This window comes from Cyanistes caeruleus, chromosome 4 (genome assembly GCF_971803275.1).
Source record: "Cyanistes caeruleus chromosome 4, bCyaCae1.hap1.1, whole genome shotgun sequence".
NCBI lineage: Eukaryota > Metazoa > Chordata > Aves > Passeriformes > Paridae > Cyanistes > Cyanistes caeruleus.
In genome coordinates, this window is record NC_141704.1 from 15,335,174 (window position 1) to 15,356,303 (window position 21,130).

Below are 21,130 nucleotides of genomic sequence, written 5' to 3' on the forward strand. Positions count from 1 at the left end.
ACTACCTAGACCTGGCCCAGAAGAAGCATGTTTTCTTTGCTGGAAGCATCCAAGAAGACTCCAAAGGAGCAGCCACCTTACAGGAACAACCCCGTGGGACTCCTCACACAGGCAACTCCTCACTTCTAGGGAAAGAACTGACTGCAAGTTCTTCACACCCTATAAAACTCACCTGCTGCTCCTTCCTTATCCTTTAGTAATGAGGTTTAACTCATATATGCACATTGTGTTCAATCAAAGAGAAATCCAGTAAAACTGAAAGCGCTCTTACTTAGCACAGAATGCCTTCTTGCCAAAAAAGTGGTGATTAAAACAGCACATTCATCCTCAGTTTGAGTCAAAGCCCAGTTAAGTCAGCAGGATTCTTTCCAGTGATTTAAAGGGGCTTAGGATCAGGCATTTTTACTACAAATAATTACTAAATACCAGCCAAGTTCTTGGGAACTACTTTGCTTATGTAAGTAAATCAATGAAAGCTGCTCTTACTCATGACAGCATGTCATCTACTATATAGGGAATCTCTAAAATTATTTCAAATAGATAACGGGTGACAGTCTCAACGACAATCTTCTGTTACCCTGAAGCATCACAGCAGGACCTATGTGCTGTGAGATGGTAATGCCAGGCAATGAAACATGCACACACAATGCACACAGAGCTCTCTGCAGCCTACCTTGCTCACAGTTTTTCCCTCCATAGCGCACAGGGCACTCACAGATGTACGTGTTCCACTTGTTGATGCACGTGCCTCCATTCTGGCACCAGTTGGTTTCACAATAATTCCTCTGCGCTGCACAGCCTGGAATTTAGGAAAACCATTTATTTTGTATTACTTTGTATGGTTTTAATAAGAAAAAGACTCTGAATGACTGTATTTGAGTTTTTATGTGAAAAGAAGACTTGACTGCTATAGGTTTGGTTTTTTGCTTTTTCAAAAAAAATATTTTTGAAGTCAGGGAAGCAAAACGTGGATGGCAAAAGTTTATGTAAGCTGATCATATGTTAAATGCATAAAGACAAGTCTGTCTATCAAAGGCATATGCTATGACTCCCTCCTTAATCCACAATCAATGCAGCATACTTTAAAACTGCAATTTAGCTCTTACACAGACTTTCAGCAGCAGGGACAGAAGGGACTTTCCATTTTTGTGTGTAAGAGACAACTTTAGGATGAGAACATTCTGTATACCTAATCACCAGAACTAATCCTGATCAGGGAGCCAAGGACTGGAAACCAAATCAGAACCTCTAACAGGCTGCTCCATGAAGCAGGTTTCACATTTGGGGGATTGCAGAATTTTATTTACAGAACAAACACAATTTATTAAAAAGTCATCGTATGTGTTGTCTTTTTCATGAACGAATCCCACCGGCTTTCAGAGCAAAATGACATTTAATAGGTAGTTAAAAAATAGAAGACGAAAAGTTAATTTAGGAGTAAATTCCTGGCTGAAACTCCCAGCAATGCAGAAAGTCTAAACAAGCCCAGCCCTTTCCTGTGTGCTGCTGAATCCTGGAAGTGTGCCCTGTGCCACAGGCTGTTGTATGCCTCCCTGGCACAGCTGTGGACTGCACCTTGCTCAAACAAATGCGGTCTGGCCAGAGATACAATGGCAGCAATGCCATACAGCACCTTATGTCCCTGTGCCATAGCTGCTTTGCCCTCAACAGTGGGCAAAGGGGTCATTTCCACAGAACCCTGTGCCCCCTTCCCTTTCCTGGGGTTCCTCGCTGTGCCAGCCTCCTTGACACCCTAAGCTGTGCCACACGCACCGCTGTGGCAGAGACGTTTCTGGTGTTGACCTTTGGGGCACTAGCTGCCCATACCTGGCAGAGTGCCATTATTGGCAATGAAACCAGCCATGTCGATGGGCTTGCTGTCGATGGAGAGGTTCCTCATGCAGCCGATGAACTGCCTGTTGTGCACCGGGAAATCCTCAGGCAAATTTGGGACACCACCAAGGAGGAGAGGGCCAGTTAGGTCCAAAGATCTGAAGAAACAAAGAAATGCCCATAATTTATTGCAAAGAATTTGTTTTGTTTTGTTCTTCATCTTACTCCTTCCATAAGCACATTTAAGCTGCACTTCCCTCTGCTACATGAGCACTTCCAGAGCTTGTAATCAAAGGACTGTCAAGTAATACTAGCTTTTAACATAGGAGTTGTCATGTGCATATAGAATCCAGTGACCTGTCCCTAACAGCTGCTAGGATGCAGAAGAAAATGAAAATTAGAGAAAAATGTGTAGCGACAGGACACTTCTTTATGACACCAGTCACACAGGGACTGGCTGATGCCACTCAGCACAAGGTTGAGAAGCAGTACAATTTTATGTAATTAATTAATTATTATATAGTGCCAGAGGATTTTAAAATCCTCTGAAGATCTTAGTCTTAATGACATTTAGTGGATGTAGGTTCTACTAAATGACTCCACACTGTGTGAGAAGTGTTATCATCTGGTCATTTGGATTAGCCCCAGTTTTTACAGTGTGCCTCTCTTGGGATATTAGAGCACCATGTGTATCTCAGCAGTCTCTCTGCTATCACTCGTTACTTTATATCCTCCTATGTTTCTTGCTGTTCATCTGCTCTTTAAACTCAAAAGTACTAATTTTTTTTTCATTCTTCACAGAAGAACCTTTCTCACACCCAATGATTTTCAACAGTTGTTTGTTTATATTGTTTATGTCTACTCCTTTTAAGATAGCACTCTTAACTTAAATGATGGAAATAATTCCACATCCCAAACTAAACTTGGTTACTTTTTCTTGTTACGTCATATCTGTTTTTCCAGTTTACTGGTTTAATCACTTAGTGCTCAGTGTTAATTGCCTACTGTTGACTCTCCACTGGAAAAAGAGAATGAGTGGAAAACACAAATATAGGGAATCCTTACTTTTTTGAGCCAGTCTGAGTTCCCTGGGCAGCACAGGTGTAGTTTCCAATGAGGCTCCCAAAACGCACGGCCACTGCTGTGTCACAGTCGTCCACAGTCACCACAGCCACCTTCTCTCCAGAGGGCCCATGAGGAATTCCTAATCGGCCAATGTTTGGCTTCCAAAAATAAATGGCACATGTCACACACATGGGATTGAAATGCTGGCTCAGTCAGCTCAACAACACACTTCTTACTGCTCCGTAAAGAGGAGAAAAATAAAAGATGTAAATAAAACAGCAGAAAGGTTGTCCCAGGACATTTAGGCAAGGAAAGACCCTGATGGAAAACTTCAGTCAGAGTCTACACATGCTCAGTGTGATACACAAGGTGGTCAGAAGTGGCTTTGGTCTTTTCCACAGCTGAACCACTTTGGCCCAAATCACATCAAACAGGTTTTTTCTCACTTCTGCATAAATTCTAATAAATTATGTTCATTTTGCACCTCTTCACCTCAAGGGAATGAAAACCCTAAAATGATGTATTATTACAATTGAGGCTTAAATTAAAGGCTTAAATCACATTTTCTCTGATGGGCATACTCTGTCAAGGCTACTAGAAACAGAGTTCAGGCCTCTATAAAAGCTGTAGTGAGGAAACTTGTATGAAACCTGCTTCTTCCCACTACAAGATGGAGTGCACGAAAAACCACTGCCCATTGCTGGATCTGTGATGTATCTCAGAGTGACTGACAGGAGATGATGTTTACTGTGCAGAAACTCATGAGACAGATTTGTCCAGTGGAGAAGTACATTATGACAGTTAAAAAGGGTGAGTGTATAAACAGCAGCATAGCAGCCTTGGTGAAGAACTAGAAAGTCCTGTAAGAAAACTGTTTTCATGTGTAGTGTTCATATAGAGCTGAGAGGTCTTCATCTACCTCTGGTGCAAGATCTCTGAGGATATTACAGGTAAAGAGAAGCACTGAGCTGAACTGTACTGGCTTTGCAAAGGGACACCCCAAAGGCATGAAGTCAGCAGGATCTGACCAGATTCACTGAAAGTGTCCTGGGTTGCAGTATATTCTATCACCATCCTCATGTACTGTTGAAACCAGGTGAGGCAGTGCTCCCTGCCTCCCCCCCCCCCGGGCTACCTTCTGTTAATGGGCCCATCAATGCCCTGCCCCATGACTCATAGATAACTTCCCCCTGTATTGTCCCCTGTTAATGGGCCCACCACTGCCTTGCTGCATGACTCAGAGATAACTTCCTCCTGGACTGTTTTCTGTTAATGGCTCATCAAGGCCTTATCTCATGACTCACCATCCCATTGTGAGATGCTCCTCCCCTTGGGAGGAGCCAAGCATTCCATACTGGATATAAGCTGAGAATTCGAACACCACAGCAGCCCTTACCTACGGGACTTCCAGAGGACAGGAGCTACTGCTGGACTTTCAGCTGAAGACCAGACCCCCTTTCTTCCAGAGGATCACGCTTCAACAAGACCACCTCATCTGGACGACTACCATCACCCTAACAGGGTTCCAGGCTGTATTCTGACTCTGTCAGTGTTTTTGATATTATTGCATTTATTCTTTTTATCATTTTCCTATTAAATTATAATTCTGACTTGCGATCTCTCACTGGTTTGATTTCAAACTAGTACATATTTTGGCGCCCAACGTGGGGCATTAACCTGAGAGAAAGTCAGAATTGCAATTTCATATTAACAGAAACCTATCCACCATGGTGGTTGGCTTGTCTATATGGGTACTGTATCTTGCTCTCTATATTTTCCCTCACATGGGGAACTACTTGCCTGTTGTATTGCTCCTGTTGAGACCAGGGAATGGTATGAGAATTGCTTTATTGGTTTATTATGCTTATGGCATGATAACCTGTGAGGCAATGAATACCATTCGGAATATATACTCAATTTTGTTTGCTTGTCCTAGTCTGGGCTGCTACATCTGGGACCTTCTCAACAATCGCACCCTGCCCTTGGTGGGAAGAGTGGAGAGTGGTTTCTTCCAGCCTTTCAGGTCAGGCACAGCAGTTTTTAAAAATATTGAGTTCTCTCTGGATGCCAAGGACAGCCTAGTCTTGCTGTTTTGTTTTCTCTGCATGGCCTGCACCATGTACACCATGCTTAGAAACAAAGCACTGTTTGGTGTGGTACAGCGTCTTCTTGAGGAGGAAGAGAAAAGAACCAAGAGCAGAGCAACAGCATCCATGACCACACAGACTGCCACAGAGGAGAAAGGAACCAAGAGCAAAGCCACAGCGTCCGTGTCTACGCAGACTGCCACAGAGGAGAAAGAAACCAAGAGCAAAGCAACAGCATCCGTGTCCACTCAGACTGCCACAGAGGAGAAAGGAACCAAGAGCAAAACAACAGCGTCCATGTCTACGCAGACTACCACAGAGGAGAAAGGAACCAAAAGGGCCATGAGCACCTCCACACAAACAGTCACCGAACCAGAGCAGCCTAAACCGGTAGAAGTTGCCCCCATTCAGAAAAAGAAATCAAAAAGCAAATCAGTCCGCATAGTGACTGATGAGGGTGAGGCAGGACCTTCACACGCAGCGGAGGAGACAGAACCAGAGATTATCACTCGCTCTCTATCCCTAGGTGAGCTGCGTGACCTGCGGAGGGAATTCACCCGCCAGACGAACGAGTCCATCCTAACCTGGCTGCTCCGCATCTGGGACGCTGCAGCAAACGACACCATCCTGGATGGAAGTGAGGCCAGGCAACTGGGATCGCTGTCCCGGGATGTGGTCATTGACCAGGGGATTGGGAGAACCCAAGAAACTCTCAGCCTCTGGAGGCGACTGCTGACAAGTGTAAGGGACAGATACCTCTGCAAAGAAGACCTCCAGGTGCACCAGGGAAAATGGAGCACAATGGAACAGGGTATCCGATGCCTGAGGGAGTTGGCTGTGCTAGAGATCATTTTTGCAGAAGATGAGAGATTTCCTAAGAGCCCAGATGGTGTCCAATGCACGTCACAGATGTGGCTGAGATTTGCACGGCTTGGACCAGAGATGTACTCCCGTTACCTGGCAACACTGCAATGGAGGGAAGGTGAGGACAGGGTGGGTGTCCTGGCCAATAAACTAAGAATCTACGAGGACACTGTCACTGCCCCGTTTCGCACCCATGTCTCATCTGTGGAAACAAGGCTGGCTGAGCAAGTCCGGAGCTTGATTGAAGAGGGCCATCAGAAACTAAAAAAGGAACTTAAGGAAGAAATTTACCACGTCTCCCCAGAACCAACAAGAGTCTCTGCTATTAGGAGTAGGCATTCCCCAGCCAGGGAGAAAGGATACACTCCACGAGGTAACCTCTGGTTTTTTCTCCAGGAGCATGGAGAAGACATGAGGAAGTGGGATGGAAAACCCACCTCCTCCTTAGCAGCCCGGGTACGTGAACTAAAAAGAGGGACAACTACCACAAGGAGCTCATCTAGAGCCAGCGCCGCTCCGGTCTCTCGTGGCCAGAACATCAGAAGGTATAGAAATGATGATATGAGTGATCCTCTTGAAGGGACATCAAGAGCATATTCACCGGAGGAGAGCAACGTGCACCATGACCAGGATTAGAGGGTCCCTGCCTCTAGCCAGGTAGAGGAGAGGGACAACCGGATCTATTGGACAGTGTGGATCCGATGGCCTGGCACATCTGACCCACAAAGATATACGGCTTTGGTTGATACCGGCGCTCAATGCACTCTAATGCCATCAAGGTATGTGGGAGCGGAACCCATTTCTATTTCTGGGGTGACAGGGGGATCCCAGGAGCTCACGGTACTGAAAGCTGAAGTGAGTTTAACTGGGAATGAGTGGCAGAAACACCCCATCGTGACTGGTCCAGAGGCCCCATGCATCCTCGGCATAGATTACCTCAGGAACGGGTACTTCAAAGACCCAAAAGGTTATCGCTGGGCTTTTGGGATAGCTGCTCTAGAGACAGAAGGCATCAGACAACTGAGTACCTTGCCTGGTCTCTCAGACAACCCTTCTGCTGTGGGACTACTGAGAGTTGAAGAACAACAGGTACCAATTGCCAGAGCAACAGTGCACCGTCGGCAATACCGCACCGACAGAGACTCTGTGGTCCCCATCCATACGATGATTCGTGAGCTGGAGAGCCAAGGGGTGGTCAGCAAGGCTCGTTCACCCTTTAACAGCCCCATATGGCCAGTGCGTAAGTCCAGTGGAGAATGGAGACTGACGGTGGATTACCGTGGACTGAATGAAGTCACGCCACCACTGAGTGCAGCCGTACCAGACATGCTGGAGCTTCAGTATGAGCTGGAATCCAAGGCAGCAAAGTGGTACGCGACCATTGATATTGCAAATGCGTTTTTCTCCATTCCTCTGGCAGCAGAGTGCAGGCCTCAGTTTGCCTTCACCTGGAGGGGTGTGCAGTATACCTGGAACCGATTGCCCCAGGGGTGGAAGCACAGTCCTACTATCTGCCATGGACTGATCCAGACTGTGCTAGAAAAGGGTGAGGCTCCAGAACACCTGCAGTACATTGATGACATCATTGTGTGGGGGAACACGGCAGCAGAAGTATTTGAGAAGGGACAGAAGATCATCCAGATTCTCCTGAAGGCTGGTTTTGCCATCAAGAGGAGCAAAGTCAAGGGACCTGCCCGGGAGATCCAGTTCCTGGGGGTAAAGTGGCAAGATGGACGGCGTCAGATTCCCACTGAAGTCATCAATAAGATCACTGCGATGTCTCCACCGACCAACAAGAAGGAAACACAAGCTTTCCTAGGTGCCATAGGCTTTTGGAGAATGCACATTCCTGAATATAGCCAGATTGTGAGCCCTCTCTACCTGGTTACCCGCAAGAAGAACAATTTCCATTGGGGCCCTGAACAGCAACAAGCTTTCGCCCAGATCAAGCAGGAAATCGCTCATGCGGTAGCCCTTGGTCCAGTCAGAACGGGGCCAGAAGTGAAAAACGTGCTCTACTCTGCAGCCGGGAACAATGGTCTGTCCTGGAGCCTTTGGCAGAAGGTGCCTGGTGAGACTCGGGGTCGACCACTGGGATTCTGGAGCCGAAGCTACAGAGGATCCGAGGCCAACTACACCCCAACAGAGAAGGAAATTTTGGCCGCCTATGAAGGAGTCCAAGCTGCCTCAGAGGTCATTGGTACTGAAGCGCAGCTGCTTCTGGCACCCCGACTGCCGGTGCTGGGGTGGATGTTCAAGGGAAAGATTCCTTCCACGCATCATGCCACCGATGCTACTTGGAGCAAATGGATTGCCCTCATTACACAGCGTGCCCGTATTGGAAACCTGAACCGCCCTGGGATTCTGGAAATTATAACAAACTGGCCTGAAGGTGAGACTTTTGGATTATCTTCTGAAGAAGAGGAGCAAGTGACACGTGCTGAGGAAGCCCCACCATATAATGAGCTACCGGAGAGTGAAAGACGATATGCCCTCTTCACCGATAGTTCCTGCCGAATTGTAAGCACTAACCGGAAATGGAAAGCTGCTGTATGGAGCCCCACACGACGAGTTGCACAAGCTACCGAGGGAGAGGGTGGATCGAGTCAGGTCGCAGAACTTAAAGCTGTCCAGCTGGCTTTAGATATTGCTGAAAGAGAGAAGTGGCCGAGGCTCTATCTCTACACTGACTCCTAGATAGTAGCTAATGCTCTGTGGGGATGGCTAGATCGATAGAGAAAAGCCAACTGGCAGCGCAGAGGGAAACCCATCTGGGCCGCTGAGATTTGGCAGGACATCGCCGCTCAGGTGGAGAAGCTGATCGTGAAGGTTCGACACGTGGATGCTCATGTACCCAAAAGTCGGGCTAATGAAGAGCACCGTAACAATGAGCAGGTGGATCGAGCTGCCAAGGTGAAAATATCACAGGTGGATCTGGACTGGCAGCACAAGGGAGAATTATTTTTAGCTCGTTGGGCCCATGATGCCTCTGGTCATCAGGGACGAGATGCAACGTACCGATGGGCTCGTGAGCGAGGGGTGGACCTTACTATGGACAGCATCTCACAGGTTATCCACAACTGCGAGACCTGCGCTGCAATCAAACAGGCCAAGCGGGTAAAGCCTCTGTGGTACGGTGGAAGATGGTCCAAGTACAGGTATGGGGAAGCCTGGCAAATTGACTACATCACCCTTCCCCAAACCCGCCAAAGCAAGCGCTACGTGTTGACCATGGTAGAAGCAACCACTGGATGGCTGGAGACATACCCTGTGCCTCATGCTACTGCCCGGAACACCATCTTGGGCCTGGAAAAGCAAGTCCTTTAGAGACATGGCACCCCTGAGAGAATCGAGTCAGACAACGAGACGCATTTCAAGAACAGCCTCGTAAGTACTTGGGCCAGAGAACATGGAATTGAATGGATCTATCATATCCCTTATCATGCACCAGCTGCTGGGAAAGTTGAACGGTGCAATGGACTACTCAAGACTACCCTAAAAGCACTTGGTGGAGGAACCTTCAAAAATTGGGAAGTGAACTTAGCAAAGGCCACCTAGATAGTTAACACCAGAGGATCCATCAATCGAGCTGGTCCTGCCCAGTCTGAACCCTTGCACACGGTGGATGGAGATAAAGTCCCTGTGGTACACATGAGAAGTATGTTAGGAAAGACTGTTTGGATTAATCCCACCTCAGGCAAGAGCAAACCTATCCGTGGGATTGTCTTCGCTCAAGGACCTGGTTGCACTTGGTGAGTAATGCGGAAAGATGAGGAAACACGATGTGTGCCACAAGGAGACCTCATTTTAAGTGAGAACTGTGTGTAAAGTTCCATTGTATATATATATATATATGTGTGTGTGTGTGTGTGGAGTTTAAGGAAGGTACTGATTTGGAATTATGTAGATGGTAATAGAATAAGGGGTGGATTATGTCCTGGGTTGCAGTATATTCTATCACCATCCTCATGTACTGTTGAAACCAGGTGAGGCAGTGCTCCCTGCCTCCCCCCCCCCCCGGGCTACCTTCTGTTAATGGGCCCATCAATGCCCTGCCCCATGACTCATAGATAACTTCCCCCTGTATTGTCCCCTGTTAATGGGCCCACCACTGCCTTGCTGCATGACTCAGAGATAACTTCCTCCTGGACTGTTTTCTGTTAATGGCTCATCAAGGCCTTATCTCATGACTCACCATCCCATTGTGAGATGCTCCTCCCCTTGGGAGGAGCCAAGCATTCCATACTGGATATAAGCTGAGAATTCGAACACCACAGCAGCCCTTACCTACGGGACTTCCAGAAGACAGGAGCTACTGCTGGACTTTCAGCTGAAGACCAGACCCCCTTTCTTCCAGAGGATCACGCTTCAACAAGACCACCTCATCTGGACGACTACCATCACCCTAACAGGGTTCCAGGCTGTATTCTGACTCTGTCAGTGTTTTTGATATTATTGCATTTATTCTTTTTATCATTTTCCTATTAAATTATAATTCTGACTTGCGATCTCTCACTGGTTTGATTTCAAACTAGTACAGAAAGTCAAAACATATTTAATAGATGTGTTAAGCAACAATAGCTGTATCCATATGAAAATGAAGATGGCTGGGCATCTGTATATTGCTGTACACTTGCTTTAAAACATGTACTGCTTGACTGTGTTCTAAAATTCCTTATTTGTACAGCAAAAAAGGAAGCAGTATGGGGATAAATTACTTCTTTCTGTTTCACTTACACACACATAAATTTGTTAAAATACTTACAGCCGCTTTCATCATCTGTATAGAGACAGATTTATTTTTAAGGGTAATTATCCAAATGTATAAAAAACATTTTAAAAACATGTTTCCTGGTGTCAATTCCAGTTGGAAAGTATTTTCCATTTCCTCTACCAAGAACTAATGTGATCACATAGTTTGGCAGTTACTCAGTATAAGGTTTTGACCTCTCTTTAGTAATATTAAGGCAGATTTTATTTTTTCCGATACTCCCTGCACTTTGCCACTGCCTAGCTTGGAAAGAAAGGAAACATGTGTATTTGAAGTGCTGAAAATGTTATTGTATGCAATGATGGCAATGTTAGTGAGCAGCTTTTCAAAGTAAATGAAAAAACACATGGAAAACTAACGAACTGACAGGCAGACCTTCCCTTCCAAAATTAAAATGTTTACATTCTGGGTGCTACTTCCATTCATTTGGAGGAATGATTCGATTAACATTTATGTTCTTGTGCTTCACTGAAATAATCTATTGTTCCTTACATGGGAGCCTTGACAAAGGCAGGGTATTTATTCCCTCAGCAGGGGGGATCTGCCCAATGTTAATCATGATTGCAACCTGATGAGACTCAGCACTTTGCAGCTGCTCCTTCACAGTCACTAGCTGCAGTAGCAAATTGATATTTTTTTTACTTTTATTTTTTGCTTTTATTTAACATAGAAACTGAAAGGTGTTTCTCTAGATGTTGACTGTTCACTGCAGTACAGTTCTCTGGCTGTCTTTGGCTCTGATGACCACACAGAACCATGAAGAAAGGGAATATTCCAGTGAATGAAAAGAAATCTTTCAGCAGTTCAAAACATACTTAGTTCAAACACGAGGTGATTTTCTGACCATATTAAAAGGCTCATTTGACAGCCTTTTTCCAAAATGCAAGAATATGTTAGTAGGAAAGAAAAGGAGAAATATTCTGACTGATTTAATGGGACAAGAACTCAAAACGTGTGGTAAGTACTACACACTACTCAGCTTCTCAACAGCTAACATAGGAAACACTCTGTAATTGAAATAATGAGAAATAAATAAAATACTTTATCAGAGAAAGCCCAAGTTAGGAGCTTCTTCAGCAATGAATCATGGAACAGATTTTATTAATTAAATATTTTGATTAATGTTAAATATAGGTTACTGGTAATTCAAAGGATATTTAGAGCTTTTTTTAAAAAAAATCACTTTGAATAGTTTCATGCAAGAAAGAGAATTAATCCCACAACATGAAACTTGGGATCTAATGACAAGAATTCCTACTGCAGACTCTGAGACTCTCAGCACTAAATGATGAAAAATAATAAAACAACCCTACTAATTAACTACAAAACAATGAGGAACCATGGTGAGATTAAAAGGTTAAAAAGGCAATACAACACTGGGCTGTGCACAGATGCATATGAGGAAAGTTTCACGACACTGAAAAGGGTAGAATGGGCAGTTTTGTTTTCATTTACTAAAAATACCTTCCAATTACAGCAGGTGCACAGAACAGCAGCCAGGGCAGTGCCAAGTTTACCGTATCAAACATGCAAAATGGACTTGGCATGTTTAGCCTAGCAAAGTAAAGGCTGGAGAAGAGTTTTGGAATTAGATACCGTCACTGCAATGGACACAGTACAAGAATAAAGGGGTATAAGATGCCTATGGGTAATGTAGGCTGGTAATCACCAGGTGTTGCTCAGCCACAGAAGGGATCATCTTTGGGAAAGTAGCAGGGGTGAAAACAATAAAAAGACCATAAAATCATGTTTATGATTATAGAAGGTGGTGTTTGCAGAGGACTGGCTTGAAAGAGAATAAGCAACAGTAAGTAGTACTTGGAAAATGCACCAGAAAGTGAATCGCCAACACTAAATGACAGCACACACATTCACATTTCAGGCATGATCTTTGCCTCAATGAAATCCTACTGGAGCACGACTGATCCCTAACAGTAGGAACAGCTAACACTAACCAGCATTAATTCACACTATTATTTTCTGGAAATATGTTCAGGGAGTTAAAAGCCAGACTTTCATCTGGGTACTTAGCAGTCCTTTCTGCCTGTCAGACCCATCTCCTGAAACACATGCTACCCGAAAGGCAAGTTTCATTAGCTGTGCCAATTCTGCACTCATGAATAAATGTGCAATGTGGTGTACAGGAATTTACCAGCATGACTCCCGTTAATAGTAATGCAAGTCATGTAACTGAGTTCCTGCTCATGGAGCTGAAAATTTACCTTTCGCTGCCTAACCCTAAAGGCTGCCTTTTCAGTTACTGCTTCTCCAGAAAGAAGTTGGGATTCAAATTTCAAAGACCACATGCTGTAACACTGAGTAGCAAGAAGAGGTACCAAACAGTGCCAGGAGGAAAGCCTGGTCTCCCTTAAACAAACTATGAAAGAAGTGGATTATTCCGGGACTCAAATGAAAGGAATAAAGAAAAACCCTGAGTGCTGCAGTGTTTTATCACCATCATATGATGATTCTTCAAACACTCTGTGTATCCCATAATTAAATTAATTTTGTTTGTTATACTGACTTTTATGTTTTTATGTTATAGTCACATATAGGGTCACTCGGAGAAGAGAAAGAAACAGTCCTCAGGATCTCAGGATCCACATGTGACAGCATAAGTCCCTTTTCCTTTTTCTCTGTCTGTAAACCAAGATGAACCATACTTATGTTCCTCAGATGATGGCAATTAGTACCTAAAACTGTAAACAACGTAATGAAACTCAACTTTGCCTCACTGTGCTTTCATGAAGATCAGTGGTTCTGATCTGTGAGTGACAATCTCCCATCTCATGTCTAACCCATGACATTCACCCTTGCCCAGAGAGAGTCACAGGCAAAACGTGACTACAGGAATGACAGCCTCCTAGGATGTCTTTTGAACATTCCAGCTCCCTTTCTGACCATAGCAGAGATAACAGTGACACTCATCCACTGTCCTCAGCAGTGACCTGGAGGAGTGACCTAGAGCTGCAATGGGGTATGGAACTCCCTTTGGCTACCTGGAGTGACTTTCTCAGGTTGCAGTAAGAGAACACCACAGTGGAGGTATTTTACTAATGATGCCAAATCTGATTTTTGTGAAACTCAGTTATGGAGCAATGTTTGGACTTCTCCCCATAAATTCAACAGCAAGAAAGACATATAGGTTCTCCCAGGTGAAAAACCCTGAGAAGTTTAATCTGCTAACTTGTGTTTTGTAAGTGGAGACCAGACAGAGGAGAGAAAGTCATCAAAACACATCTGTTTATAGTTTGCAAATCTACTGCACCAATCCACTCTGATTCCACTTAGAATGTCAGATGTGGATATTCCCATGTATCTCAGTTTTGTTTGGATTCTCTATGTTTAAGTAAATATTTAAACTGTGAGAGCCCACACAGTTACTGATTAAAGACACAGCTGGTGTAACGATGCACAGTGAATGGAAAAGACATACAGATCAACGGACAATGGGAGCCCTTGTCCTAAACACTTAACCCTTGTATTTAGATCATATGTCCTACTGATTCCAGGTCAGGATGCAAAATTGTTGGAGAGGTTTAAGCAAGTAGTCCAATCTTTGGCAGACTTATTTTAAACTAGACCAGACTAGATAGTGTCTGTACATGTAAGAGTAATATTTCAGAAGCTCAAATGTTTGTTTAGTCAATCAGCAGCAGTGGAGACACTCACATTCTTGGATCTCACCCTTTTACTAGTTAATCTGCAAGATAATAGCCTGTTCCAGAGGTCTCACAAACATTTCCTCCACCAGGAAACTTTTTTCCAACTTCCATTCCTAGATAAAAAATTGCCACTTGACTTTTCTCACAGATGCGAAGTGGGAGAGTGGTTCTGGCCAGCCATCAGAGTGTTCCAACATAACAGATATTCCCTGAGCTCAGACTGAAAGCTGTGCTCTCCAGCCCAAACCTCAGCCAGGAGGTCTTCCGCCTGCTTTAGCCACCCCATTGAGCCTTTTGAAGGAGCTGAGGAGATGATTCAGCAGCAGACTGTAAGTATGGCCAAGACTTAGAAACAGCAAACCAGTATTGCTTGCAGATGAGACACAGCCTACCTTGTTAAACTTGGCACCAGGAGGAGATTTATTTTTTGGGGGTCAGATGTTGCATATTGTAATTTCTGCATTTGCTCAGCTCATTGTATACATTAAAAATACATTTATTTTAGAAAGTTGGTTCTTTTAGCAAAATGCTTTGCATGGCACAGCTTAATATTCAGGGCTTGGCTTGTCTTTTTAATAAGTGAAAATGTGTAAGAAAAGCCATCCTGAAGTAGTGCCAGCCTTTCAGTGATTCCAAGAGTCTGCTTACCAGACAGTAAGTTACCCTTCTGTTTTTGTTAATTAGTAGCTAATGATTTATTGGCTGTTTGGTGTGGTTAAAGGTTAAAAAGAACCTGTTTCCAAGTTATTTTTTTTAATACTCCCCCCTTCATTGTTAATGTGCTGGTTCAGACCCCACCACTCCGCAAAGTGCTGGGTGAAAAATGCCTTGCACTCATACCTTTTAGGGCTCTTCACTTTTTAACGCTTCCAGCTACAGTAATGATGGAAAAAATGGAGCAGCTGGCGTTGTGTCCTGCTGGAGGCTGCTGCTGGGGCTCGGGCTGCCGCGGGGGTCCCCCAGCCCGGTTCCCTGGCGCTCATTAGGCCGCCCCGCTGCTTCGTTAACCCGCCGGCCTCTGCTGCGCGGCCTGGTGTGGGGACAGGAGGAACCCCTGCCATTCCCAGGCGATGCTGTGCTGCTTCACTGCTCAAAAAGCTCATTAAGGGCCCATGGAAGCGGCTCTCTCCCTGGACAAGCTGCTGGAGCCCAGCCCACCCCCACCCCTCCAGGAAAATAGATAAATAAATAAACAGGAAAAAATAAACAGGGAAAGCACATGGCTTACAGTCCTGGGGGGAGAGACTAGGAAGTGCCAGAGGAGCTTAGCATGGACTTGCAGACCACTCTGATCAATCAGGAAACTCCAAATTAGGCTAGATTACAGAAACCACTAACATTAATCTTTGTTTTCTAGAGTTTCCCCCTACAGATTTCCAGAGCACCTTTAAAATAGATGGTGTGAAGAACAGATCCCGATGAGTCACCAGGGAAAGGCAGGACAAGTCATTTCACATAACCCCCTTACTCCTTTGATGTATGTATCCCCTTTATTCACAGAATATTTTAATGGAATTTCTTTATACAAATTGGCTCAAGTCTGTACAGAAACACGAGAGCCCATGACAGTGAAAAGGAAAACCAAAGAGCTTGCCATCAGTGAGTAAAAAATGCAAATCCTGAAAAGCCACCAGACCAGTTCCTTTTCCTAGAGAAACGCCCTGCAACACTAATCATCAGGATCTGAGCTGGCCCACAAAGTCAATCGAGTTTTACTGGCCTGATTTGTTATCTCCTTTAGGGCTGCATCCAGAGGCTAAACTTTGATATTCAAAGCAGGAGGCTTTCAGCACAGCTATGAGACCTGGCACTAGTGAATGGCACTTCCCGAATTGCTGCTGCTCTTCCAGTACTGGGGCAGAGATGAGGAGCAGCCCCTCCTGTAACAACATGTGGCAATGGCACAGAAGGGCTGTGAAAAGCCATGGTCACACAGGCATGGCATCCAGATATGCTCCTTTCCCTCTACAGCATGATCAATATCTTCACAAATATCATCCAGCTACTGCAAAGGGTATATTCTTAGTTTAGACTGATTTTGGCAAGGGCTGCTGTAGTGCTGATGAGAAGATGAGTCTGCGAATGGAAATTTTATCCTCAAATGTGTATTCCCAAATGCTTCTCAGCTCTTTGATGCTGAATCAGTGACACAGCAAGACAGACCTGTTTTGGCTCTTAAGAGATCATTCTCTCTCTCAAGACAACATTCAGTTTTCCATGTGGGATACAGCACCCACCGCAGTGCTCTGCTGCTGTAGGTGTCCTTGTCCTTCCTCTGCAGCCCTCTCCTCGCTCTGACCTGCCCCTGTGGCTGACTCCACTTCTCCCTGACTTCTCCTGCTCTCTGAACCCTTTTTCTGCCTATTTTGTTGTCTCTCTTTTCACCAACAAGGATGTTCTCCAGCACCCTTGGAAAACTGGGAAGAGGAACACATCCTTTGATGCTGGAAGAGCCCCCTTGTTCTTCTTCCCCCGCTGTCCTCTCCCAGTTCAGCAAATCCTTCTCCCTTTGCCATTTGTACCTATCTACCTGCTGAAGAGCCTTTCCCAAATGTTTCTGGCTATACATAAATCTTGTAAGGTCTTTGACGTATTTTTGCATTCAGGATGTCAGTGTTGCTGCTCTCAGAGTCCAAGAAATACCTGTGACACTTATGTACAGCAACTAACTCCTCCCTGGACAAATCCCTGGTGACACCTTGCCAAGCAAACTGCTGCTTAGTGTGGGTAACAGAGTCCCATTTCAGCCTATAAAATCCAGGAATCCCACACTTTTCTGTGGGCTCCCTCCCTGCCCCCATGGCTGGATCTTTGTGTCTCCTGGCACACAGAGGCTTCTGCAAGGCCAGGTAACTGCAAAATGCTGCTTCCTCTCACTACACAGACAGATACAAAATACCTGAAAAGTTACTGCAAATCAGTGAGTTACTGTAATTTACTACATGATTGAATGCAGATAACAGTGCACTTCAAAGAACTCACACCAAATTCCTGAGGTGCCATTCCAGTGACTCCTCCACTGGCTTTGAGCAAGGCTTTGCCAGGCTGGGCTGCACAGCACAACCTTCAAGCACTGTCCTCAGGGCCTTACAGTGAGCCAAGGACCATTCAGATTCTGCCAGATCTCATGGACATCCCTTACATCTCCTTAGCCTTCAGGAGGAGTCGAAAATCACCATTTTGGGAGGTGGCACTAAATGTCTTCGGATTTTTGCAGTGCAGAGGTGTCAGATGGCTTTGAACAAACTGGGCTCAAAGAGCATTGCTGGGTGCCAGGCTCCCCAGGATGACCTGAGAGCTCCACACCAGGACTAAGAGCCAGCTGACACCCAGCTCAGGGGAGAGGCATACACCCGAGGTGGGCATACAAGTTAAGCCTTTGAAACCTGGGTGATGTGGAAAGAGTAAGTACTGAATAGCCTTGCTAGAGATGAGGCTTCCAAAAGAGGAGGGACTCAGGCTGGTTTTGCCAAGACACGGTCCCCTACTGTGCAGATGTTTTCTGAAAAGTTACTGTTCGTGTTTGGGTATAAAATCACCACCACAATGATCAGTGTTTTCAGGTGGTGTTTGCAAACTCTCAGAGCAGCAGTTCCAAAAGCAGGCGGGGGAAGAGAACAAGCTGGGCACTGGTACATGCTTTCCTTCCCCAGTCATGGGAGAGGTTTCTCAAAGCTGTCACTGAGAGCAGAGCTACTCAGAGCTGGGGACCAGGTCACACTTTACATCTCAATGACCTCCAAATGACTTTCACTGCTTTACACTTTAATTTCCCGAGACACAGATTTAGAGGTGAGCTATTTGTTATTTTGTGTCAAGACAATGGAATGTCGCTCCACAGCCAAATCCTGATTTCCTTTCCCAGATATCAATCACTTCACACTTACCCTCTACCAGAAAAAAACAGAAAGCAAACAAAACACCAACAAAAACAATTACTAATTGAAATCCACATGAATAAATATTGCTGGAATTGCAGGGAGGGGCTTTAAAGTCCAGGCTCACATATCTTTGTTCTGGAAGGGCAGATCAGCTGCCCACCCCCCACCCCTTTACACCCACTAACACCTGCAAGGGCTCCACAACCAGCCAGAGCAAGAAAAAGTAAATATTAGCCAGGCAGCCCTCCAGTGCTTTTCAGGAGATGTTAGGAATGTAAATGGTTGCCATAGGCCAGACCAAAGTCCCACTGAGGGAGTGGCAGATGCTGTGGAAGTGTGCAAGAACAGGGCAAATGTGCAACATTTCTGTTCTCTCTAAGCTTTCCACCTGCAATACTGCAGGCTGGAACTCGACAGGTTTTCACAGGATTCTGTTGCATTTTTTGAATCAATGGGACTCATGTTCTCATCTAATCAGTCTTTTGCTTGATACAACCACAGAACATAACCCAGTGAGTCCTGCTCAATAACATCACTTGCACCCAAGCAAAAATATTCCTTTAGAAAGGGAGATATGGACTTGATTTAGAGATTTCAAGGGACAGCAAGAGCATCAGCACTGTGGGCAGGTATATTAATTCTATTCAGACTCCGTCAAGGTTCATTTTCTATATAGCAAATCTATGGTCCTACCTAGAGGAGGACTTTCATTGATGATACTCTGGATTTGGCTGGAAGAGGATGAATTTGACCTCAGCAAGGATGTGAGTGTGAATCATGAGCCAGAAAGTCAGGAAATGACTCATAAACAGAACTGTTTTTTCTGAGATTACCTTTTCTCATGGCATTTTAAAATTTGAGTTCTGAGCATGTGGGAAATGACATCTTTTGAATTCAGACACAAAGAACATATTTTATGCGTTTGACTAAAACAACATTCTGAACTTTAAATGTAAATTGCAGAATGCATTCAGTAATGAAAAATCCAATTTGCTTCTTTCCTCTAGCTGCTTGTAATTTTAATTGCTAGGGTTTTTTTAAATGGCCATGCCCAGTAGCACCACAAATACATAGCACAGATAAGTAATACAAATTCAGTTACAAATTCCTCATATTCTCATATTTTACATGAGCCTCCAGCACTACCTACCACATCTTTCACCAGTATACAAGCCTACCCACCAAAATGCACAATAATCTGCTGATACAGCAACTTCTGTTCTTGTAAGAAAGTTGTGAATATAACTGTCATAACCTGCTTCTGGCTAACCACTTTGGTATTCCATTACCAAATTACCCTCTTGAGACGAGAAGTAAATTAAACATGAATGTCTCTCAGGATGCTGCTTAAAAAATTTTGGTTGTATCTAGAAATGAAAGTGACCTTTACACTTGAAATGCTTTTTTTCTCTTGCAAAGCTGAAGGAACCCTGGTAACTTTCTCTGTGATGAACAGGCCCCCCAGTTACATGGGTAAATACAGCTAAGTTCTCAAAAACTTGAGCTAATGAATTGACTGTAGTTATGCTCCCTGTGGTTTTGGTGTCCTGCAAGCTTTGCTGTGCATAAGCCATGGCAGAACTTTTGATCCCATGAAAATGCCGTAGAAGGAAAGGCATCCAGCACAAATTGATGATCTGGTGAGGTGCACCATCTGCGCTCTGCTGGAAGTTAGCACTGTCCACCACCTCTTTGCTGTAACACCACTGACCTCTAAACCCTGCTGTACATTCTGCTATTAAACAATTCAAAATGAGATGGGTGATAAGGAAATTATAAAATTGGAAGAAATATGGTTAAATGTTAAGTAAGAATATGTGGTTTCTTTTAAGAGGAAGCACTACATCGTAACATGCTTTCTGCCTTGCACACTTAAGAGAGCCTTTAAAAGATACATTGGTATTTCTTAGAAACATTATGAATTTAGGTTTTGACATGCCACAAAAATATATTTCTTTCTGGAAAAATATACCCAAAGAAGTAAGTTGCTCCTAATTGAATAACATTTTCAGTATTTCCAGTACCTCCCCACCTCCATGGTTTGCTTGACATGGCAATTACCGTTCTGCATTTTTCTTTATCAGACAATGCCAAGCAAAGCTGGAGCACATCTGTGTCAATCACAAATGTTGTAAACACAGCTAGTCAATCTGAGCCAGCAAAATCCAAACTCTGGCCATGCCCACATTGGATCAACAATGGCATTACCATAATCTTCAACAACTGCATTGTTTATTTAAAAAATCTCCCTCAATCCCTTAACAAATTAGTCTGGAAGCCACCAAGAGGATTAACTCAAAAATTCTCCTCAGATCACAGTTACATCTGCTCAGATGTCACCGGTGACAGACATTTGCATAAGTCATACCCAAACGTTATTGCTAATTGTTTTCCAGTTATTTGACTTCTGTCAGGGTCTCTCTTTTCCAACCAACTTACAAAACTCAGCACTCAGCTGGGCAATCCTGCTCTGGTGCGAGAGGTGCTCCACAACACAAGGGGTAATACCAAATACCTATCTAAGAATTTAATTGCCAACCACTTTTCCTGACCGTTCAGATTAAGAAGCAAACGATACCGGGTGGTGTCCTGGATACTGTGAGGGCAGTGTCTTTCACCCAGGGTCCAATGACTAAAGTTATGCCTAGCTGGTGGCAGCTATGTGGCTTTTCTCCAAGGAGCTGGCAATCCCTATTCAGCTGCAGGCATGTGCCTGCCTCATAAATCACCCGCAGCGCTGGCAGCCTCCTTGGCAGGCTCAGCAGGGAGACAAGAGCTGAGCAAACAGGGTGTTGGTGCTGGAATGCTCGCAGGAGGTGGGAGTGGGGTGGCACAGGGAAGCCTGTGCTGAGCTACTGCGTGATGCTGCCTGTTGGTCCTGGGGCAACAGAGTGCTGAGAACCCAGAACTTCTAAAAAGGATTGGTTCCCTTTACAGGAAAGGAAGCAGTAATCAGTGCCATCC

At 44.7% G+C, this 21,130-nt stretch overlaps 1 protein-coding gene across 1 annotated transcript in view; it reads right to left on the bottom strand.

The window, feature by feature from the left end:
* CELSR1 (cadherin EGF LAG seven-pass G-type receptor 1) overlaps nt 1-21,130 on the bottom strand; it is a 169,632-nt gene that overhangs the window by 44,799 nt on the left and 103,703 nt on the right. Inside the window, exons 6-8 of the mRNA XM_023918651.2 lie at nt 2,899-3,056; nt 1,828-1,991; nt 674-799 (exon numbers count right to left, since the gene is read on the bottom strand). Of these exons, the coding sequence (XP_023774419.2) occupies nt 674-799; nt 1,828-1,991; nt 2,899-3,056 (448 nt within the window). The remainder of the gene's footprint in view (nt 1-673; nt 800-1,827; nt 1,992-2,898; nt 3,057-21,130) is intronic.